This window comes from Phyllobates terribilis, unplaced genomic scaffold, assembly GCF_046119375.1.
Source record: "Phyllobates terribilis strain yellow unplaced genomic scaffold, ASM4611937v1 Scaffold_1__5_contigs__length_1240528914, whole genome shotgun sequence".
NCBI lineage: Eukaryota > Metazoa > Chordata > Amphibia > Anura > Dendrobatidae > Phyllobates > Phyllobates terribilis.
Genome location: NW_027362761.1, coordinates 232,975,163 through 233,000,394, shown reverse-complemented (window position 1 = coordinate 233,000,394; position 25,232 = coordinate 232,975,163). Strand labels below are relative to the sequence as shown.

At 41.7% G+C, this 25,232-nt stretch overlaps 1 protein-coding gene across 1 annotated transcript in view; it reads left to right on the top strand.

Annotated features, from left to right (window-relative positions):
• Positions 1-4,100: 4,100 nt before the first annotated feature.
• Positions 4,101-25,232, top strand: part of PSME1 (proteasome activator subunit 1) — a 31,509-nt gene continuing 10,377 nt past the window's right edge. The window contains exons 1-5 of the mRNA XM_073671041.1: positions 4,101-4,261; positions 10,312-10,344; positions 10,455-10,517; positions 21,977-22,072; positions 24,404-24,461. Of these exons, the coding sequence (XP_073527142.1) occupies positions 4,223-4,261; positions 10,312-10,344; positions 10,455-10,517; positions 21,977-22,072; positions 24,404-24,461 (289 nt within the window). The 5' untranslated portion in view covers positions 4,101-4,222. The remainder of the gene's footprint in view (positions 4,262-10,311; positions 10,345-10,454; positions 10,518-21,976; positions 22,073-24,403; positions 24,462-25,232) is intronic.

Below are 25,232 nucleotides of genomic sequence, written 5' to 3'. Positions count from 1 at the left end.
TACCAATTATGTGTATTCTTTTCATTTTTTTTAATTGTTTTATTTTCAATGGGACAAAAAGGGGGTGACTTGAACTTTTGTGTTCTTTTATATTTTTAAAACTTTTTTTTTTAATTTTTACTGGCTTCAATAGTCCTCTTAGGAGACTTGAAGCTGCGATCATCCGATCGCCTGTGCTACACATAGCAGTGCTGATGCACTGCTATGGGTAGCAGAAATCACTATTTCCTATGAACGCCGGCCCGGCTGTCATGACAACCCATTGGCGCCCCACGATCATGTGACAGGAGCGCCGATGGGTGGGACTTCCAGCCGGCGAGTACTAAATTCCGCTGTCAGTGGCACGTCCAAGGTCGTGAAGAGTGTTTGTTCAGGATTTTTGGGAAGCAAGCGTGCATCCAATTACAAAGAGGTGGTGGATGAGATGCTCATGTGCTACCACAAGCTCAGGGTACATATGTCTCTGAAGATTCACTTTCTCCACTTCAACTTCTTCCCAGAGAACTGTGGAGCCGTCAGTGATGAACACGGAGAGAGATTCCATCAGTTCATTGCTGCCATTGAGAAAAGGTATGAAGAGAAATGGAGCCTGGAAATGTAAGGAGACTACTGCTGGACAATCAAGAGCAGGGCCGGCTCCAGGTTTTTGTGGGCCCCGGGCGAAAGAGTCTCAGTGGTCCCCTTTAACACATACCACGATTTATGATGAACAAGATACGGCAGAGAAATATAGATATACAGTAGTACAGTGCCAAAGATTTCACTTACTTCTTACATTACATGAGTGATATCTATTGTAAATTCTACAATAGCTCAGAAACTGGTGAATCCTCACAGCTAATAGGAAAGACGATGATCCAGCTCCACAGACTCCAGTAGTAAAAACAAATGTCTTTTATTTAGAATTTTTTTTAAATATCCAGATAGCGATAATGTAACTCCAGCTGGTGGAAGAACAATAATAGAAGGGAAAACACAGGGGCACCAAGGAGGGGTGCACTACATTATCGCCATCTGGATATTTTTTAAAAAAATTCTAAATAAAAGACATTTGTTTTTACTACTGGAGTCTGTGGAGCTGGATCATCGTCTTTCCTATTACCTGTCTACTGAGCGCAAGCAGCAGCGCTGATCACGGATCCCGGAGACACCCAGCTGGTTCATGGAGGTGAGCTGTTTTTTTTTCTTTTCCATTTCCAATCCTCGCAGCGCACAGTGTGTGACCTGGGGGGGGGGGGATTCAAAAGTTTTCATTTTAGACCGGACAGTATAGTCCTCCATACAGTATTATGGCACTACATAGTCTTTCATACAGTATTATGGGCACCACATAGTATTCCATGCAGTATTATGGGCACCACATAGTGCTCCATACAGTATTATGGGCACCACATAGTGCTCCATACAGTATTATGGGCACAACATAGTGCTCCATGCAGAATAATAAACCCCATATAATGCTCCATACAGAATAATGGACCCCATATAATGCTCCATACAGAATGGCCTCCATACATAAAAAATAAATAATCAAATACCTCTCCTCGTTCCCTGCTAGCCGGCGGCCGCACCTTCGGTCTCTTCAGCATCTTCTGACTCTCTGCAGAGGGCGCGTGGTAGCGACATCATCGCACCCTCTGCCCTGAGACGTCAGAGTCAGAATATGCGGAAGAGACTAGAGTGGTGGGGAATGCAGAGAAATAAGTATTTTAAACAGTTGAAAGCACAGAGGGGGGCCTGATGCCAGCGCCTGCACTGGCACTGGGCCCCCCCGACTCCCGGGCCCCATAGCATCCTGATGTCCCTGACGACGAGTGGGCCCTCCCGCTTGCTCATTTAATTTGCTTAATTTACACATAAGATTTGCTGTTTGCTTCTTTTTTTTTGCACTGACAGGTGTGAAACTTTCAAAATAAATCATTAATGAGGTATTCCCATCTCCAAGATCCTATCTTGATATGTAGTAGATGTAATAATAATAACATTCGCAAATACCTCCAATTAGAAATGTAGTGTAGTTCTTCTGATTGCAGGGCATTGCAGTAGCTTAGGTATCCATGGTTATAACCACTCATATAGTGACAGTTATTTAGTTGCTACTGGTCATAATCATGGATACCTAAGCTACTGCAATCCCCTGCACATGGGGTAAGAGACATAGCTTATCAGAAGAACTATACTGTGATGAACCTGTAGCCGCCATCTTGGTAATGATAAATCATATCCAGGGATGGCCACACTTCAGCAGCCCCCACCCTTGGGACCTTCTGTTAAAACGTCAACTAGATAGTTTCCCCCCATCCAGGCTCCTGTAAGATAAGAAGCCTACTTAACACTTGAATGCTAGGAGCTTCAAAGACTTCGAGAGGAAACACAGCCAGCAGGGGGGGGTGCTTCGTCTATCTGTACCTACCATTTGTCCCATAGGACTAGTTTCTTTGTCTGTCACAAGCATGGAGGCATAAGATATAGAAACATGAATAGTACACGCATGTTGCGTGGGATGGGCCAATAAAAAAATATCACGGCGTCCCGGAGCCATTGCGCACACAAGCCTCCGCGGTAGACGTTTGTACGTGCTCTGGAAGCCAAGATATAGCGCGGAGCCATTCCTGAGGACCGTATGGTATCATAATTGATATCAAAAGGTCGGTTACGGCGGCCCGAATCCATGGGAACCCCTGGGGGTATCATGAGACCATCCCAGAAGAAGTTATTGGGTTCCATAGAATTTGGGCTTCTGATCGAAGTTAGACCTGAGGGTGGAGACTGAGCCAGCTGACCTCACCAGCAGTGGGCGGGACGGGGCAGGTAAGATAGCAGGACAGACAAGAGATAAGTCAGTCTTGACCCAAGAGTGGTGTGCTGAACATCTGAGCACCAGCTGAGGCCACCAAGGGGAGGAGCAGTTTGACCATGCGGTGGTAGGCCTCAGCCTGTAACAAAGAACCGTGCCTGCGACCGCAGAATCCTCTCCCTGCGTCACAAGAAAATCAAGAAACCGGTAACTGATATGCTGTGGTGATTCTGTGTGTTGTATTCCATTGTTGTATAGTTTAGCCTGACCTTATACCTGTGTATATTTAGTTGTATATCGTGTATCTAGTGTATTATTATAATCAATTACCTCAAGTAATTGTGGGCCTGCCTTTTATTCTGCATAACGAACGCACGTCCGTGTGAGCTCGGCTCAAGCCAAAAACGCTACCCAGGGTTGGTTCCTGACCCGATATAGGCCCATTCACGGACTGGGCGTATATCTAAAATAGGGACTGGTGGCAGCATACCAACTGGGGATTGGGGAAGGCTGGTAGTGACGGTCGGAGGTTCAGATATATATATTCCTGGCGCGGCCAAGGAAGATATATATACCGCCCTCACTACAGAGGGCCCCGATACCCAGTAGGTTACAGGACAGTCTCCCTGGCGACCGCTTATCCTAGGTGCAGTTCCTTGACTGACCTGAGGCTAAGAGGGCGCTAGCGAGTTGTGCTGTGTAGTGACGTTACGGTTTAGTGACGTTGAAGGGATAACACACTACCGTGTTCCCTGCGCTGGTTGCAGCTACCTGGCACTACTTTCTCTAGGTGCAGTACCTTGACTGACCTGAGAGGTAAGGGGGCGCCAGAGAGCTGCACCCACCGGCCGGCTTTCATCACATATACTACATTTCTAATTGGAGGTATTTGCTAAAATTATTATTGTTATACTTACTACATAATGGGATAGGATCTTGGAGATGGAAATACCCCCCTTTAACCTTTGGAAAAAAGCATTTAATAACCATAAACATAATAAAGCAAAAAGTACGCAAATTTCACAACTACCTCCAAATAGCCTCAAGTTTTCAGGACATAACTATTACTAAACATTAAAATTAAGAAAAAAACGTGATTGTTAAAGAAAACACCAGTCCCGGGAGAACATTTAGCAGCTCGGCTGCGTCTTGAATTCACTTTGGTCTGTATGATATGCAGAACTGTTGAGTGATCTTTCTTTACTAATAACTGTGTTCGCACAACCTTCCTATATACACACACACGCGCTCAGGTATATACTTTAACCCCTGCATCTCTATTATAATTAACACATCCTCATTCTCTAGCTCCTCCTTCAGAAAAGTCCCTTTTTCTTTACTTTCACTTTCTCTTCAAGACTCAAACGTCCTAAGCAGAAGGAGTCCTACAGATACTGGAACTATTCTGTAAAAAAAGAATCAGGAATGGCAAATGTAACTGTGTCTACAGCCGCCATCGAAAAGGTGAGATACCCTAGTGTACGTCTGTATGGTTTAACCATGTATCAAGGCGGACCTAAATCTGCCCCGTCATGTCTGTCTGTCTGTCTGTCTATATTTCCTGCCTTGAATAACACTTTGTTGACACATCCTTGAAGATAATGGATAAATGTGTATTATTTTGTGCAGAGGAAACATTAGGAGATCCGATACATTGGCAGAGCTAGTAACATATATAACATGGCTCTATCATTTACAGAGCAATAGTGTTACAAGGACAGGGCAGCTTCATAACACAGACTAAAAAGTGAAGAAATCGGATCTGAAATGAAGTTACAGGAAGAGTCTAATGCGAGAAACTTGTAGATTAAGTGACCTGCAGATTGAAGATTGAATATCACAGCGGATTTTTGGTACGAGGCCAGTGGTTTGCTTTCATGTGCACGGTCTACCGTCTCGTCTACAGAGGTAGATAAATGAAATTATGCACTGTGCTAACATGCAGGAACTGGGCCAAGATGAAGCATTACGGGTTTCCTAATTTACTGAGTTGCGGCCAGGAGTGCTCTAATGGCAGCTTTCCTAGGGACGGCTGTGGACTTGTCTATAATTTGATAATTGAAATGAAAGAAATCTATACAAGACATGATGGGAATTGTTCAGGGCAGGACTGGGACAAAAAATATTTAAACGTGTTTTCCAATATTTATTTTCCTATAGGAATATTGAAAATAATAAACCAATATTAACCCTCCCAAAGTCTAATGTCGCCTCTCCGACAACAGGTCAAGAGAAGTGGCACTGTGCAGTGTATATATACAGGACAGAAGTGGCACTGTGCAGTGTATATATACAGGACAGAAGTGGCACTGTGCAGTGTATATATACAGGACAGAAGTGGCACTGTGCAGTGTATATATACAGGACAGAAGTGGTGCTGTGCAATGTATATATACAGGACAGGAGGAGTGGTACTGTGCAGTGTATATATACAGGACAGGAGAAGTGGTACTGTACAGTGTATATATACAGGACAGAAGTGTTACTGTGCAGTGTATATATACAGGACAGAAGTGGTGCTGTGCAGTGTATATATACAGGACAGAAGTGGTACTGTGCAGTGTATATATACAGGACAGAAGTGTTACTGTGCAGTGTATATATACAGGACAGAAGTGGCACTGTGCAGTGTATATATACAGGACAGAAGTGTTACTGTGCAGTGTATATATACAGGACAGAAGTGGCACTGTGCAGTGTATATATACAGGACAGAAGTGGTACTGTGCAGTGTATATATACAGGACAGAAGTGGTGCTGTGCAGTGTATATATACAGGACAGAAGTGGTGCTGTGCAGTGTATATATACAGGACAGAAGTGGTGCTGTGCAGTGTATATATACAGGACAGAAGTGGCACTGTGCAGTGTATATATACAGGACAGAAGTGGCACTGTGCAGTGTATATATACAGGACAGAAGTGGTACTGTGCAGTGTATATATACAGGACAGAAGTGGCACTGTGCAGTGTATATATACAGGACAGAAGTGGTGCTGTGCAGTGTATATATACAGGACAGAAGTGGCACTGTGCAGTGTATATATACAGGACAGAAGTGGCACTGTGCAGTGTATATATACAGGACAGAAGTGGCACTGTGCAGTGTATATATACAGGACAGAAGTGGCACTGTGCAGTGTATATATACAGGACAGAAGTGGCACTGTGCAGTGTATATATACAGGACAGAAGTGGCACTGTGCAGTGTATATATACAGGACAGAAGTGGTACTGTGCAGTGTATATATACAGGACAGAAGTGGTGCTGTGCAGTGTATATATACAGGACAGAAGTGTTACTGTGCAGTGTATATATACAGGACAGAAGTGGCACTGTGCAGTGTATATATACAGGACAGAAGTGGCACTGCAGTGTATATATACAGGACAGAAGTGGCACTGTGCAGTGTATATATACAGGACAGAAGTGGCACTGTGCAGTGTATATATACAGGACAGAAGTGGTGCTGTGCAGTGTATATATACAGGACAGAAGTGGTACTGTGCAGTGTATATATACAGGACAGAAGTGTTACTGTGCAGTGTATATATACAGGACAGAAGTGGTGCTGTGCAGTGTATATATACAGGACAGAAGTGGTGCTGTGCAGTGTATATATACAGGACAGAAGTGGCACTGTGCAGTGTATATATACAGAACAGGAGTGGTACTGTGCAGTGTATATATACAGGACAGAAGTGGTACTGTGCAGTGTATATATACAGGACAGAAGTGTTACTGTGCAGTGTATATATACAGGACAGAAGTGGCACTGTGCAGTGTATATATACAGGACAGAAGTGGCACTGCAGTGTATATATACAGGACAGAAGTGGCACTGTGCAGTGTATATATACAGGACAGAAGTGGCACTGTGCAGTGTATATATACAGGACAGAAGTGGTGCTGTGCAGTGTATATATACAGGACAGAAGTGGTACTGTGCAGTGTATATATACAGGACAGAAGTGTTACTGTGCAGTGTATATATACAGGACAGAAGTGGTGCTGTACAGTGTATATATACAGGACAGAAGTGGTGCTGTGCAGTGTATATATACAGGACAGAAGTGGCACTGTGCAGTGTATATATACAGAACAGGAGTGGTACTGTGCAGTGTATATATACAGGACAGAAGTGGTACTGTGCAGTGTATATATACAGGACAGAAGTGTTACTGTACAGTGTATATATACAGGAGGAGTGGTACTGTGCAGTGCATATATACAGGACAGGAGGAGTACTGTACAGTGTATATATACAGAACAGGAGAAGTGGTACTGTGCAGTGTATATATACAGGACAGAAGTGGCACTGTGCAGTGCATATATACAGGACAGAAGTGGCACTGTGCAGTGTATATATACAGGACAGAAGTGGCACTGTGCAGTGTATATATACAGGACAGAAGTGGCACTGTGCAGTGCATATATACAGGACAGGAGGAGTACTGTACAGTGTATATATACAGAACAGGAGAAGTGGTACTGTGCAGTGTATATATACAGGACAGAAGTGGTACTGTGCAGTGTATATATACAGGACAGAAGTGGTACTGTACAGTGTATATATACACATGACAGAAGTGGTACTGGTACTGTACAGTGCATATATACAGGACAGAAGTGGCACTGTGCAGTGCATATATACAGGACAGAAGTGGTACTGTACAGTACATATATACAGGACAGAAGTGGTAATGGAGAGTGTATATATACATGACAGAAGTGGCACTGTGCAATGTATATATACAGGACAGGAGGAGTGGTACTGTGCAGTGTATATATACAGGACAGGAGAAGTGGTACTGTACAGTGCGTATATACAGGACAGAAGTGGTACTGTACAGTGTACATATACAGTAAAGAAGTGGTACTGTGCAGTGTATATATACAGGACAGAAGTGGTACTGTACAGTACATATATACAGGACAGAAGTGGTAATGGAGAGTGTATATATACATGACAGAAGTGGCACTGTGCAATGTATATATACAGGACAGGAGGAGTGGTACTGTGCAGTGTATATATACAGGACAGGAGAAGTGGTACTGTACAGTGCGTATATACAGGACAGAAGTGGTACTGTACAGTGTACATATACAGTAAAGAAGTGGTACTGTACAGTGCGTATATACAGGACAGAAGTGGTACTGTACAGTGTACATATACAGGACAGAAGTGGTACTGTACAGTGTACATATACAGTAAAGAAGTGGTACTGTGCAGTGTATATATACAGGACAGAAGTGGTACTATGCAGTGTATACAGTTCTGGCAAAAATTAAGAGACCACTGCAAAATTTTCATTTTCTCTGATTTTTCTCTTTATAGGTATATTTTTGAGTAAAATGTACATTGTTGTTTTATTCTATAAACTACTGACAACATGTCTCCGAAATTCAATGCTAAAAATTTTGTATTTATTTGCAGTAAATGAGAAATTGTCAAAATGATAAAAAAGAAACAGTGCTTTCAGACCTCAAATAATGCAAAGAAAACAAGTTCTTATTCATTTAGAAACAACAATACTCATGTTTTTAACTCAGGAAGAGTTCAGAAATCAATATTTGGTGGACTAACCATGATTTTTAATCACAGCTTTCATGCCTCTTGGCATGCTTTCCACCAGTCTTTCACACTGCTTTTGGGTGACCTTATGCCACTCCTGGCACAAAAATTTAAGCAGTTCTTCTTTGTTTGATGGCTTGTGATTATCCATCTTACTCGTGATTACATTCCAGAGGTTTTCAATGGGGTTCAGGTCTGGAGATTGGGCTGGCCATGACAGGGTCTTGATGTGGTGGTCTTGATGTATACACACATATATACACATACACACACACACTGCCTGTCGGGTACAAAATGTATATATACACTGCACAGTGCCACTTCTGTCCTGTATATATACACTGCACAGTGCCACTTCTGTCCTGTATATATACACTGCACAGTGCCACTTCTGTCCTGTATATATACACTGCACAGTGCCACTTCTCCTGTCCTTTGATTTATTATTTGTTTTATTTTGATCACTGTGATAGGGTTTATCACAGTGATCAAAATGAACCAATAGAGAAAATTCCCTGTTGTTGCCGGGCACCGGCCGGCAGATCTCGGAGGGCGCACTGCAAGATGCCGGGGAGCCGGGGAAGATCCGAAGAGGTTATCAGAGGACGGCGGAGGTTCCAGGGGGCTTCATTTCTCTCTCCTCTGACATGTATATCATGTCAGAGGAGAGAGAAATGATTGTAAACCGTGGGCACACTTTTTTTTCTTGTGATCGCCGTTATTCTGTGAATAACGGCGATCACATGACAGGGGACCGTAAAAACCGTCCCTGATCATATTCAGACTCTGGTGGGCGCAACAGCCTTATTTCTCAGCGACGCATTTTCACGGCACTGAGAAATAAGTACCCTTAATTGCCGCTGTGAAAATGCGTCACGGCGGTCGTTAAGGGGTTAAAAAAACCTCCAGTTCTCAAATTCATACGGAGATCGCTCATGTTACTGCCATCCATGAAGTTTAAGTACATAATGTGGAATATCTCTTGAAAAAAATGAATCAAGTGAAACAGTGTTTTGCATAGAGCATTTGTGTTAAATACAAAAGAGCAAATGATAAACAATAATTTTAAACCAAAAACAATGGGGGGAGGGGGTGAATAGAAAAACCTAAAGCTTGCTATGTCACTGGTATTGGCACCCTTTACATTAATTTAGTATGGAAACACATTTTGACTCACGTGGTAAATCACAAATGAGATTCATCTGTGATTAATTGTCAGTGCCCATGTGACATGAATGATGACTTTAGTGTTTTAAAAAGCCACATGGTAGGCTCTGTTCCTTTGTCACAATGGTGAACACAAATGAGCTGTCTGAGGACATCAGAACTGCCATTACCAAACAAGACTTCCAAAGGTTATAATGCCATCTCCAAAGACCATGGTTTCCCAGTTTCAACAGTGCGCAATGTTATTAAGAAGTTTGACAAGCATGGAACCGTCAAGAACCTCCCTGGATGTGGGGGAAAGAGGAAAATTAACAAGAGATGTCTTCGAAGGTTGGTGCGAATGGTGGAGAAAATACCACGTCAAACATCCAAAGACCTGAAGGCCAACCTGGAACAGTCTGGGGTCATGGATTCAACAAATACCATACGCCGCACACTAAACCAAGCAGAGCTTTATGGGTGAAAGCCAAGGAAGAAACCATTGCTGAAGAAAAGACATAAAAAGGAACGACTGATATTCACTGTGGATATAACCTTGGTACATTTCCATTTATTTCTGAAGATATTGTACAGTCTATGAAACAAAAAATGAAGGGGTGCCAATAATGGTGAGCAGCTCTGTATAGGGCACTATATGGTATTTATAACATGTTTGCTCACACATTCAATGACATTACACCAAATAAGCAGCCAACAGAAAGTATCACATAAGGTATGCATATCAGAATTTTTGAGAGTATGCTAAGCCAACTATTAATGCTTCTTGTTACAGGTAAATGGATTCCAAAGCCAACTCTCCAAGGAGGTAAGTTATCAATGTTATTGCTATGGGTGGTGTAAATTTCTGATGTATTTTCAATAGTTTTCCCACTAACCTTTGTTCTTCTTACTCTCCGTTCTTTATCAATATTTTAGGCTGATGGGTTAATCTCAGTGGGATTTCCTAAGAAAATTGATGAGTTGGACAAACTTCTCAGTGTAAGTTACAATGTTATTAATCCATATAATTAGTTTTATATAAACATCCTCCAATATCTTCTGTTCCTGTTTTTACACACAAAATAAAGTGTGATATTCTTGTTTATGTACAGTAGTAAAGTATGAGTAATTACTTAATAAATCACCTGTACAAACAATGATGAAAAACTTTGTAATAGATCCTTTTAGAGAAAAATTACATAAAGAGAAACTGCTGCAGCTTTTAGTGAGTAGAGCCTGCAGAAGGAAAAAAACCTAAATAGTCATGTAATGAAAGATACATAATGGCCAGAAATTGTTTTAATCCCCACCAAGCACACTCAGCCGGCAGATGTCTCCCCAACTCCTCCATGCACAGGAGTGCTCCTCTATGAGTGAGGCACAGCCGGACTCCTTTGGCAAGCAGTGGCTTATTTCCCAGAGAACAAAATATTTGGTTGGTAATGTGCCAGAACCTTCTCTCCCAATTTCAGCTGTCAGAAAAAGGCGGGAGGCCTCAATATACATTATGATAGTGGACGATTCTGCCATTATTGGTGGATATGGCTGACTTTTGTATAATGTGGAGCCTTATGCCCCATGTACACACGACAACTTATTCTGCAAAGCACAGTTACACTTTAAAGCTTTGGTATTTAGGGATGCACACAAGCATATTGTGACCAAGTATGGGATCAAACTCTGTCCTTAGAGATTAGGAAAGCTTTTCTGATTCTGAGAAAATGACTACTTGCACCCCAATATGGTGGTAGTTTTGCTCTTCCTAATACTGTGATTGTTTGTTATGTTTTGTAACTTTTGCACCGTTAATAAAACAATATATATATATATATATATATATACAGTATTTTTTTTTTATGTCTATGCATTATGAAAACCATAATGTTTGCTTCACATTTTTGGATTTGGGAGGGGGGATTAACGACAATCTACGGCTTTTTTCCCATTCTAAAATATTTCATAAGGTGAATTTTTTTCATTTAGATTTTTTTAATCCTACTATGTGAATTGGACATAATTGCCTGCCATGATAAACCATCTCCATGCCCCATTTGCACCAAGTGATGTTTAAAAAAAGCAACACAATTTAACCTTTTAACGACCCAATGTAACCCCTCATTGTTTTCCTTCCCTTCATCCAAGAGCTATAACTTTTTTATTTTTCCAGTGACATAGCCGTATGCCGCTTGTTTTGGGGGTTTTGTTTTTACCCTGTTCAATATGCAGTAAAAATGATCTACAACATGATTTTTCAGGTCAGTTTAATTATAGCAATACCAAACTTGTCTAATTTTTTCGTTATTTTAGTGGTTAAAAAGTTATGAAATTTGTAAGAAAAAAATAATCATTTTTGTCGTTGTTTTAAGAGACCCGTAACTTTTTCATTTTCCCTTCCATAATACTGTAAGAAGGTTTGTTTAATTGTGTAACGAGCAGACAATTTTACTGATACCATTTGGGGTACATCCAATGTTTTGATTGCGTAGATTGTATTTTTTAGAAGAGCAGCGACGGACAAATACAATTGTGGCATTTTGATATTTTTTTCTTTTCAGCGTCTAACATATGGTTTCAATAATTTTATATTTTGATAGACCAGACTTTCCCGAATATGTTAATTTTTTTGTTTAATTTTTTTATGTTTCTTTATTTTTAGTGGGGGAAAAGAGAGTTGTCTTGAAATTTTATATATTTTTATTCTTTTAAAACATTATTTAGTTTAGTCTTCTTGGAGGACTTGAACCTGTGATTGTTTGATTGCTTATTATTATTATTTATTATTATAGCGCCATTTATTCCATGGCGCTTTACATGTGAAAAAGGGGTATAATACAAGAACAATTACAATAACAATAATCTTGAACACAATGTGACAGCGACTGGTACAGGAGGAGCGAGGACCCTACCCGCGAGGGCTCACAATCTACGAGGGATGGGTGAGGATACAGTAGGTGAGGGTAGAGCTGGTCGTGCAGTGGTATGGTGGAGCGGTGGTTACTGCAGGTTGTAGGCTTGTCGGAAGAGGTGGGTCTTCAGGTTCCTTTTGAAGGTTTCCATGGTAGGTGAGAGTCTGATACGTTGGGGTAGAGAGTTCCAGAGTAGGGAGGAAGCACGGGAGAAATCTTGTATACGGTTGTGGGAGGAGGAGATAAGTGGGGAGTAGAGCAGGAGATCTTGTGAGGATCGGAGGTTGCGTGCAGGTATGTAACGGGAGACTAGGTCGGAGATATATGGAGGAGACAGGTTGTGAATGGCTTTGTATGTCATGGTTAGGGTTTTGAACTGGAGTCTCTGAGCAATGGGGAGCCAGTGAAGAGATTGACAGAGAGGAGAGGCCGGGGAACAGCGGGGGGACAGGTTGATTAGTCGAGCAGCAGAGTTTAGGATAGATTGGAGGGGTGCAAAAGTGTTAGAGGGGAGGCCACAGAGCAGGAGGTTGCAGTAGTCGAGGCGGGAGATGATGAGGGTGTGCACTAGTGTTTTTGCAGATTCATGGTTTAGGAATGTGCGGATCCGGGAGATATTTTTGAGTTGGAGTCGGCAGGAAGTGGAAAGGGCTTGGATATGTGGTTTGAAGGAGAGTTCCGAGTCCAGGGTTACCCCAAGGCAGCGAGCTTGAGGGACTGGGGAGAGTGGGCAGCCATTGACGTTGATAGATAGGTCAGTTGGGAGGGTTGAATGAGATGGCGGAAAGATGATGAATTCTGTTTTGTCCATGTTAAGTTTTAGAAATCTAGCAGAGAGGAAGGATGAAATAGCGGACAGACATTGTGGGATTTTGGTTAGTAAGGAGGTGATATCGGGTCCAGAGAGGTAGATCTGTGTGTCATCAGCATAGAGGTGATACTGAAAGCCATGAGACTCTATGAGCTGTCCCAGGCCTAAGGTGTAGATGGAGAAGAGCAGGGGTCCTAGAACTGAACCTTGGGGGACACCGACAGATAGGGGGCGAGATGAGGAGGTGGTCTGTGAGTGGGAGACACTGAATGTCCGGTCTGTTAGGTATGAGGAGATCCAGGATAGGGCCAAGTCTGTGATACCGAGAGATGAGAGAGTCTGGAGTAAGAGGGAATGGTCCACTGTGTCAAAGGCAGATGACAGGTCTAGGAGGAGGAGGACAGAGTAGTGTCGCTTAGATTTGGCGGTTAGTAGGTCGTTTGTGACTTTAGTCAGTGCAGTTTCAGTAGAATGGTGCGGTCGGAAACCAGATTGTAGGCGGTCAAAGAGGGAGCAGGAGGAGAGGTGGGAGGACAGTTCAGAGTGGACGTGTTGTTCCAGTAGTTTTGAGGCATAGGGGAGAAGTGATATGGGGCGATAGCTAGACACGGAGGATGGGTCAAGGGAGGGCTTTTTGAGGATGGGTGTGATTGAGGCATGTTTGAAGCATGAGGGGAAGACACCAGTTGTTACTGACAGGTTGAAGAGGTGGGCTAGGGCTGGGATGAAGATAGTAGTAAGGTTTGAGATGAGGTGGGACGGGATTGGGTCAAGTTTACTGGTGGTGAGGTGTGATTTGGAGAGTAAGGAGGAAAGTTGATCTTCAGAAATGGTGGAGAATGTGGTTTTGGAGGAGGAGGGTTGAGTAGGTGTGGGGGGGCTGTGGGGGCTTTAGGCAAAAACTTTGTCTGATGGTGTCAATCTTCTGCTTGAAGAATGAGGCAAAGTCTTCGGCTGAAATAAGAGGAGAGGGAGGAGGTACTGGGGGACGGAGGAGAGAATTGAAGGTGTTGAATAGTTGTGAGACAGGGAGGATATGAGAGATGCAAAGTATGTTTGTTTTGCTGCAGTGAGTGTGGACTTGAAGGTAGTGAGGGACTGTTTGAATGCGGTGAAGTGCTCATTGGAGTGGGACCTTTTCCATCTACGTTCAGCAACCCTGGAGGCCCGTCGCAGTTCTTTAGTTAGGCTGGTGTGCCAGGGTTGTCTGTTGATTGTGCGAGCCTTGCTATGCGTGAGGGGGGCGACCGTATCGAGAGCTGCAGCTGTTGTGATGTTGTATAAAGTGGCAGCAGCATCTGCATCATGTAAGGAACTAATGTCTGTAAGTGGGTGGAGGGATTCAGAGAGAGAGTGTAGGTCAAGGTGTTTGAGATTTCTACGAGGGTATGCAAGTTTGTGGAGTGGGGATTGTTGCCCCGGGGAGGAGAGAGAAGAGAATGTGAGTAGGTTGTGGTCAGAGAGAGGGAGGGGTGAGTTAGAGAGGTTAGATAGGGAACAGAGGCGGGTGAAGATGAGGTCCAGTGTGTGGCCATCTTTGTGGGTGGGTGTGGAAGACCACTGAGTAAGACCAAAGGAGGAAGTGAGGGATAGAAGCTTAGAGGCAGCTGAGAGGGAAGTGTCAATGGGGATGTTAAAGTCGCCCATGAGGATAGTGGGGATGTCAACGGAGAGGAAATGAAGTAGCCAAGTGGTGAAGTGGTCAAAGAAAGTGGTGGTTGATCCTGGGGGCGGTAGATGACAGCCAGTTGGAGGTTGGAGGGGGAGTAGATGCGCACGCAGTGCACTTCAAAAGAGGGGAGAGTAATTGCGGGCGGCAGTGGGATATGGGTGAAGGAGCACTTTTCTGAGAGGAGGAAACCTATTCCTCCACCGTGCTTGCCGGTGGGGCGGGGGTATGGGAGAGGTGGAATCCGCCATACGAAAGTGCAGCAGGAGAGACTGTGTCAGAGGGGGTGAGCCAGGTTTCAGTGATGCCGAGGAAGGAAAGCTTGTTAGTGATGAAGAGATCGTGAATGTAGGAAAGTTTATTGCAGACCGAGCGAGCGTTCCATAGAGCTCCTGTTAGTGGAACTGGGCAAGCGGGGGCTGGGCGTATAGGTCTAAGGTTAGAAGGGTTACGAGAGTTTGGGATAGATCGTGGGTAGGAGGTGGAAGTGATTGTAGGGATGTGGTGAGGAGGGCCGGGATTTGGAGAGATGTCGCCGGCAGTAAGGAGGAGCAGAGAAAGCGTTAGTACGTGGGAGCAGGAGAGGGCATGAGGTGGCTGTGTGTGTTTGGAGACAAAGGATTGTATATTGAGGAATAGCTCTGAGGAGAAGGTGAGATGGGTGGGGAGAATGGAGGGAGAGTTGAAGAATTCCTTACTAGATTTAGGGATTAGGGGTGGTTGTAAGAAGTGAAGGATTAAGGGGGTGAGAGTGAAAACAAAGACAAACATTGTTTACTGTGACTTAGTATCCAGTTACCTTCAGTTCACTTCAGGTTCAATTCAGGATTAATTCAAATTTCAGACACTTGAGCTCATGGACACTTAAGCTGAGGGACACAGACTGGAGTCTGACACAGACTCCTAGTTCTCAATATATGGGCTACAGAATGCATTCAGCTGTGAAGCAGATGGGAGTGGTCTGTGCTCATCTTGATCAGCTGATTAGATTGAACCAGATGCTGGATGCTCAACACAGAGTAAACAAGGCCATAAATGAAAGTGGGGGTGGCTGGATCACATACCAGTGGGACATAGGGGTAGAGAAATATAGAGAAATCTGCATGGGAGTCAAGACGGGAAAGTTGGGTGACGTACCATTAGAGAATTGGAACAGAACGGCATAGGGAAGACAGCATGGAATTCAGCATAGGAAAAGTTGGGTGACGTACCTGTAAGAGGAATGGATAAACAGATGCTGATTATGCAATTATTGCTTATGCAATATACTGCAGTGCCATTGTATTGTATTATATAGGGATATCGCGGTTCTCTTATGGAGCTCTGCCTACAGCTGGGCTTTATAGGAAGATTAACATGCCAGTTATGAGGGCCTTCACCAGAGATTGACAGAGGCATTTAAAGGGGTTGTCTGGCCTTAGATTACAAGTCTGCAGATACATAGAGTGAATCCTCACAGCGCGCCGATGCCTGTGTTGGGAGCCGCGGGTGCATGAATGCAAGTATGTGATTTGCATACATGCGATCATGAGACGAATAGATGTGCTCGGCCTTGCTCAATGCAAGTGTATTGAGCAAGGCCAAATACGTCTAGTTGGAATGTGGCCGGAAGCATGAAAATTGCATACTAGCGGTCGCATGACTGCTCGCTTCTGGTGCCGGTACCGAAGAATCCTCGCAGTGCGCGTGCTGTGAGGATTCACAAGTCTGCAGTCATACAGAGTGACTGCAGACTAGTAGCAAATGGCCGAACAACCCCTTTAAGTGGTTTCAGCAATCAGAGAAAGCTTTGGTTGCAGTGGTTACATCTAGTGTCACTCTTGTAACGCAGTCTTAGCTCCTGAGACTGCTCCATATTTTCATTATTGAACAATGATGAAATGTACGTCATAGCTTGTTAAGGGGTTAATACAGTTTTAGTTTTATTCTTAAATATGCACATTATACATACTGTATATCCATGTTGTTTGTCTAAAGCATGCAGAGTAGGAACAAGTAAGAGTAACTGCTGCAGATACTGTAACAGTATATTGAAGCATGTTTATACAAAGTGTCTAAGCTTACACTATCTAAAACGTAGACTAGTAGTATGAGTTTTAGAGATATTTATCTTTATTTAGCATTCAAGTTCATATTTGTGGTAGTTTGGCACCACATTTTTTTGTTAAAGGGAACCTGTCATGTAAAAAAAATGCTATTACCCTGCAGATATGGGATTAATCTGCAGATTAATAGTGTTCTGAACCTACCCGGCGCCAGAACTTAGAGCCCCACTGCCAGGAGGAAATTAACTTTATTCCTCCTGGCAGGCTCCAGCTTTCAGTCATAGGGGTGCGACAAGCACAGTTTCAGTCACTGCTTAGTATACAGTGTGTGGCGGCTGTAACCGCACCCCCGACACTGACTGACAGCTGGCTCTAATGCTGGGCCATCTGTCTGTCAGTGCCGGGGGTGGTTACAGCCGCCACACACTATACACTGAGCAGTGACTAAAGCCACGCCGGCCCACTCCTTTGACTAAAAGCCAAGCACCGCTGGGAGGAATAAAGTTAATTTCCTCCCAGCAGTGGGGCTCCCATTGCGAACACTGGGCAGGTTCACAATGCTATAAACCTGCAGATTAACACCATATCTGCAGGTTAATCGTGTTTTTTTACATGACAGGTTCCCTTTAAGATTTGCAACAAAATTTGTATTGTGCATATTTTCTTGGACTATGCTGCCTCTATACTTGCAGCTATAGTTAATTAAGTGAATAGAAATAGTAGAGGTACAGGGTATATATATTATATATCCAGTAAGGGCAAAAGTTTTAGGTAAAGTAAAAAATGCTATGAAAATTTGAAGTGCTAATAGTTTACACCGCGTGCAGAATTATTAGGCAAATGCGTATTTTGATCACTTCGATACTTTTTATACATGTTGTCCTACTCCAAGCTGCATAGGCTTGAGAGCCAACTACCAATTAAGTAAATCTGGTGATGTGCATCTCTGTAATGAGGAGGGGTGTTGTCTAATGACATCAACACCCTATATAAGGTGTGCTTAATTATTAGGCAACTTCTTTTCCTTTGGCAAAATGGGTCAGAAGAGAGATTTGACGTGCTCTGAAAAGTCCAAAATTGTGAGATGTCTTGCAGAGGGATGCAGCAGTCTTGAAATTTCCAAACTTTTGAAGCGTGATCACCAAACAATCAAGCATTTCATGGCAAATAGCCAACAGGGTCGCAAGAAGCGTGTTGGCCAAAAAAGGCGCAAAATAACTGCCCATGAATTGAGGAAAATCAAGCGTGAAGCTGCCAAGATGCCATTCATCACTAGTTTTGCCATATTTCAGAGCTGCAACGTTACTGGAGTATCAAAAAGCACAAAGTGTGCGATACTCAGGGACATGGCCAAGGTAAGGAAGGCTGAAAAACGACCACCTTTGAACAAGAAACATAAGATAAAACATCAAGAATGGGCCAAGAAATATCTTAAGACCGATTTTTCAAAGGTTTTATGGACTAATGAAATGAGAGTGACTCTTGATGGGCCAGATGGATGGGCCAGAGGCTGGATCAGTAAAGGGCAGAGAGCTCCACTCCGACTCAGACGCCAGCAAGGTGGAGGTGGGGTACTGGTATGGGCTGGTATCATCAAAGATGAACTTGTGGGACCTTTTCGGGTTGAGGATGGAGTGAAGCTCAACTCCCAGACCTACTGCCAGTTTCTGGAAGACAACTTCTTCAAGCAGTGGTACAGGAAGAAGTCGGTATCGTTCAAGAAAAACATGATTTTCATGCAGGACAATGCTCCATCACATGCATTCAACTACTCCACAACGTGGCTGGCCAGTAAAGGTCTAAAATAAGAAAAAATAATGACATGGCCCCCTTGTTCACCTGATCTGAACCCCATAGAGAACCTGTGGTCCATCATAAAATGTGAGATCTACAGGGAGGGAAAACAGTACACCTCTCGGAACAGTGTCTGGGAGGCTGTGGTGGCTGCTGCACGCAATGTTGATCGAAAACAGATCAAGCAACTGGCAGAATCTATGGATGGAAGGCAGTTGAGTGTCATCATAAAGAAAGGTGGCTATACTGATCACTATTTTTTTTTGTTTTGTTTTTGCATGTCAGAAATGTTTATTTCTAAATTTTGTGCACTGATATTGGTTTACCTGGTGAAAATAAACAAGTGAGATGGGATTATATTTGGTTTTTATTAAGTTGCCTAATAATTCTGCACAGTCATAGTTACCTGCACAAATAGATATCCTCCTAAAATAGCCAAATCTAAAAAAAATCCCACTCCAACTTCCAAAAATATTAAGCTTGGATATTTATGAGTCTTTTGGGTTGATTGAGAACATAGTTGTTGATCAATAATAAAAATAATCCTCTAAAATACAACTTGCCTAATAATTCTGCACACAGTGTAGTTGTGTCAATTGAAAAAATGCAAAGTGAAAGAACTAAGTGAAATCTAAATCAAATCAATATTTGGTGTTACCACCCTATGCCCTTAAAACAGCATCAGTTCTTCTAGGTACACTTGCACAAAGTCAGGGATTTTAAAGGATAAGGCTGGGGCTACACGGTGACTTTGATCACAGCACAGATAAAGCAGCCAAAGATCGTTATGTGTAGCTGCTACATCGCAGCACAATACAAGTGAATAGGAATGCATTGCAACCACTAGAGTACCATGACCGTGACCAGCAAGTCACAAAAATTCCAAAGGATCGTATTTTTGCCTATTTACTTGTTGCAGTACGTTAAGAGTCACAAAATGACCCCATTCACTTGTATTGTGCTGTGATGTAGGAGTTACACATTGCCATCTTTTGCAACGAGTTGTGTCCAAAGGCACTGTGTAGCTCCAGATTTACTGAAAAATCTTTAAATGAGAAGGTGTGTCCAAACTTTTGGTCTGTACTGTACACATACATATATATACACATACATATATATACAGTACAGACCAAAAGTTTGGACACACCTTCTCATTTATTTTTCTGTATTTTCATGACTTTGAAAATTGTACATTCACACTGAAGGCATCAAAACTATGAATTAACACATGTGGAATTATATACTTAACAAAAAAGTGTGAAACTACTGAAAATATGTCTTATATTCTAGGTTCTTCAAAGTAGCCACCTTTTGCTTTGATGACTGCTTTGCACACTCTTGGCATTCTCTTGATGAGCTTCAAGAGGTAGTCACCGGAAATGATTTTCACTTCACAGGTGTGCCCGGTCAGGTTTAATAAGTGGGATTTCTTGCCTTATAAATGGGGTTGGGACCATCAGTTGTGTTGTGCAGAAGTCAGGTGGATACACAGCTGATAGTTCTACTGAATAGACTGTTAGAATTTGTATTATGGCAGAAAAAAGCAGCTTAGTAAAGAAAAACGAGTGGCTATCATTACTTTAAGAAATGAAGGTCAGTCAGTCTGAAAAATTGGGCAAACTTTGAAAGTGTCCCCAAGTGCAGTTGCAAAAACCATCAAGTGCTACAAAGAAACTTGCTCACATGAGGACCGCCCCAGGAAAGGATGACCAAGAGTCACCTCTGCTTCTGAAGATAAGTTTATCCGAGTCACCAGCCTCAGAAATCGCAGGTTAACAGCAGCTCAGATTAGAGACCAGGTCAATACCACACAGAGTTCTAGCAGCAGACACATCTCTACAACAACTGTTAAGAGGAGACTTTGTGCAGCAGGCCTTCATGGTAAAATATCTGCTAGGAAACCACTGCTAAGGACAGGCAACAGAGGCTTTTTTGGGCTAAAGAACACAAGAAATAGACATTAGACCAGTGGAAATCTGTGCTTTGGTCTGATGAGTCCAAATTTGAGATCTTTGGTTCCAACCACCGTGTCTTTGTGCGACGCAGAAAAGGTGAACGGATGGACTCTACATGCCTGGTTCCCACCGTGAAGCATGGAGGAGGAGGTGTGATGGTGTGGGGGTGCTTTGCTGGTGACACTGTTGGGGATTTATTCAAAATTGAAGGCATACTGAACCAGCATGGCTACCACAGCATCTTGCAGCGGCATGCTATTCCATCCGGTTTGCGTTTAGTTGGACCATCATTTATTTTTCAACAGCACAATTACCCCAAACACACCTCCAGGCTGTGTAAGGGCTATATGACCAAGGATGAGAGTGATTGGGTGCTACGCCAGATGACCTGGCCTCCACAGTCACCAGACCTGAACCCAATCGAGATGGTTTGGAGTGAGCTGGACCGCAGAGTGAAGGCAAAAGGGCCAACAAGTGCTAAGCATCTCTGGGAACTCCTTCAAGATTGTTGGAAGACCATTTCCGGTGACTACCTCTTGAAGCCCATCGAGAGAATGCCAAGAGTGTGCAAAGCAGTCATCAAAGCAAAAGGTGTCTACTTTGAAGAACCTAGAATATAAGACATATTTTCAGTTGTTTCACAGTTTTTTGTTAAGTATATAATTCCACATGTGTTAATTCATAGTTTTGATGCCTTCAGGGTGAATGTACAATTTTCATAGTCATGAAAATACAGAAAAATCTTTAAATGAGAAGGTGTGTCCAAACTTTTGGTCTGTACTGTATATTGTATATATTTCATTTAGATCTATTTTTATTTTTTTGCAAAACTAGAAATTAAGGTCAGTGCCAAGATTTAAACCAATGATCAGTGATATGGAAGGCAAAAGCTTTACAATGGAGCCACACGCTGCTATATTACCGTACATACTGTATCTCTGTTATTTTAAAGTTATAAATATGTCACCAAAGTAAAAAAAAAAAAAATCAAACATGATTGGGATTTTGGTTCAGTATAAATTAAATAACTTTTCTTTCCATGCTTGTCTGGTATAAATGGTAAAATTCTGCTAACCATAAAAAAAACCTCTCCAGTTTGGAAGTGGTTGAATTTGTGCTCATCAGGAGTAAAGGATTGAGCATATTAAAAAATCCTATTCTTTGGGGTGCAGATATGTACTGTGTAAACATGTCTAGTCTAGAATGTGCACTTTCCTTCATAAATATGCCCCATTATTCTGGTCTTTTGGCTCTAATGCATATTTTTTATATTGTCAGTCTCCGGAACTGAATGTTTGTGATTTGCAAACATTAAAAGCTGAGCTAGACATACCAATCCCAGACCCTGAAAAAGAAAAACAAAAGGAGAAAGAGGTAAGCGTATTATTTACTTATTATGGGTCAAAGATAAAATAAAAGGGAACATGTCATGTGAAAAAAACGCTATCAACCTGCAGATGTGTGGTTAATCTACAGGTTAATAGTGTTTAGGGGTCTTGTAGCTGCTGCACTGAAAGCCCCGCTGCTGGGAGGAAATTAACTTTATTCCTCCTGGCAGCCACAAACTTTCAGTCATATGGGTGGGCCGGAGTGGCTTCAGTCACCGCTTAGTACATAGTGAGCGGCGGCTGTAACCGTGCCCTTGCAATGACTGACAGGTGTACAGGGGCGGTTGTCAGTCAGTGCCAGGCATGGTTTCAGCCACTGCTCACTATTTACTGAACGGTGACTGAAGCCACTCCGGCCCACCCCTATGACTGAAAGCCTGAGGCTGTTGGGAGGAATAAAGTTAATTTATTTGGTTTTCTGAGCTTTCATTGTGGCAACCGCACAGCTTCAGAACACTATTAACCTGCAGATTAACTCATATTTGCAGACTAATAGCATTTTTTTCACATGACAGATGTCTTACTCCGATCTGTTCACAACTGGAACTTTCCCATCCAAGTGAATTAGGCAGCAAAAAAAAATGGACAACATATGGATGGCATCCGTGTGCTGTCTGTTTTTACTGCCTAGTTACTTCTAGAAGCTTGGGAAACCTCCTTTCGATGTGTACAAGAAAAACAAATGACAAACGAATGGTAAAAATGCAAACAGATGAAATATAGACCAAATCATCCATTTTTGTAGACAGAAAGAAGACAATGATGTATGAATAAAGCCTTAGGGTGCATTTACCAAATTTGCAGCATTAAACGCCCGCCGATTGGTATATATTTGCCGATCGGTGGCCTTTTAAAAGCCTGTTTACACAAGCAGACTGAGCTTCAGATTCACACTGAACGATCAGTAACAGATTGTCCAGTGCACATAGGCTGCCATTTTTCTGCATTTTACACAGGATGATATTAGGTTGAGAATGATGATCTTTAGGGCAGATCAAAAGATAATTTCACCTGGCAAATGTAGACTGCACAATTATTGTGAACGAGCATGCCTAGGAACCCTCATTTGCAATAATCATGCAGTGTAAATGCACAGCATTTTGCATATTTTTTGTGCCATTTTTTAATCAAAAAAGTCAATTAAACTTTATAATAAAATATTGTAAAGTCTAAATAAAAATGTATTTTTATGTAACCTTCTCTATACGATTTGACATAAAAAATATGTATGTATGAAACATTTAATAAAAAACAACACACAAACATGCAATACATGGTGATTTCACAATCATTTTGAAAATGCTGGAAAAATGTGTGTGTGCGCGCGAAGGAGGCTTTAGGGTTATTTTAAAATTCCTGAATACCGTTTTCTATGGCGCTGATGTAAAAAACTAAGAAAACAAAGTTAAATCATCTACCAGTTCAGAAAAAAAATATATTAGGGGCCATACTCTTGACTCATAATTAGATATAGCACAATTTTTAAGATAACATAATGCAAAAAACATGGAAAGGCAAATTCTTTAAATGGACAAGACATGATAAAAACACAAAAAAATGCAATTGATGCAGGTACACATGAAAACGAACCAACCCTAATCTAAAAAAGAGTTCCTGTGCCCTACTCACAAAAGAAATAACATATGGAGACAGGTATATGGGATGAATCAAAAATGCGTATAAGAAAGTTCGAAACAGAAAAGTGTCCTATGAACAAGATCAGATAAGCGACCTATTGAATCCCAAAATATCATCATATTAGTATAAGAGTCTATAATCCCAAGTGGGAAAAATCATTTCAATTTCCTTAGAAAAAAGTACACTGAAGAACTGTACAGACACCATAAGGCATAGGAAAAAAATAAGCAATATCAACAAGATAAAAACTAAAAAGATATGTAAAGTCTGAGATAAAAAGAAAACATCTCGGTAATAATAGAAGTGCTGTCTCCCTTGAGGCTCTGTCCCACTTGTATCGCCGTTCCTGTAAGGAGCTTTGTCAGGGTGATGTGTAACTACCTAAGCAGTTAACATTCTTGCTATATGGGCAGCATGGTGGCTTAGTGGGGTTTGTATGTTCTCCCCATGTTTGGGTGGGTTTTCCTTCAAGACTCCAAAGACATACTGATGAGCAATTTAGATTGTGAGCCCAAATAGGGATAGTGATGATGATGTCTGTAAAGCGCTGAGGAAATTAATGGCGTGATACAAGTGAATAACATACTATTATACTAAAAAAAAAAAAACTAAATATTTGTAAAATAAGATAGTGAGTTTTTATAATCACATGCAATTACTCGAAATTTGTATTTTACAGAAGAAAGAAAAGGATGAAAAGGATGAGAAAAAAAAAAAAGATGATGACGAGGAAAAAGGTAAACAAATTTAAATGTTATATTCATACTTACAGTTCCGGAATGAAAACAACCATAATTATATGGCACCTTGTTTAACACATTTCATTTTACTATGTCCATGAAATTCACTTAAAGGGATATTCTGGCTTTAGTAAATAAAGGTTATTGGCAAAATGAATTATTTTCTATTTTTACCAATCCACTTTTGATACTGATTCCCCACAGTCAAGACCTTAGCTTGCTGTCTTGCAATAGATAAATTTTTTGATCATGTGATGGAGGGAGAAGTATTGTCAGATTAACAGTGCCTTGAAAAGAGCCGATATTTAAAAAATTATACAATTTCAATTGCAAAAATGTTGGGACACTGTGTAAAATGTAAAGAAAAAAAAGAATGTAATGTTTTGGAAATCTTATAGCCCGATTTTATTCACAATAGAACACAGATCAGAAGTTCAACGTTAGACATTTTTACATTTCATTTGAAAAAATTAACTCATTTAGAAACTGATTTCAGCAACACATTTCAAAAAAGTTGGGACAAGATTATCAGTAGGCTGAAAAAGTAAGTGGTACTAATGAAAAACAGCAGAAGGGTCAATTTTCAACTAAGTCACATGACTGTGTATAAAAAGAGCATGTTAGAGAGGCAGTCTCTCTCAAGAGCAAAGATAGTCAGAGGGTCAACTATCTGTGAAAAACTGCATGTAAAAATTTACAAAAAAACAATTACCAAAAAAATTGCCCAATATAAAATTGTAGAGACGTTGCATATCCCACCATATTCAA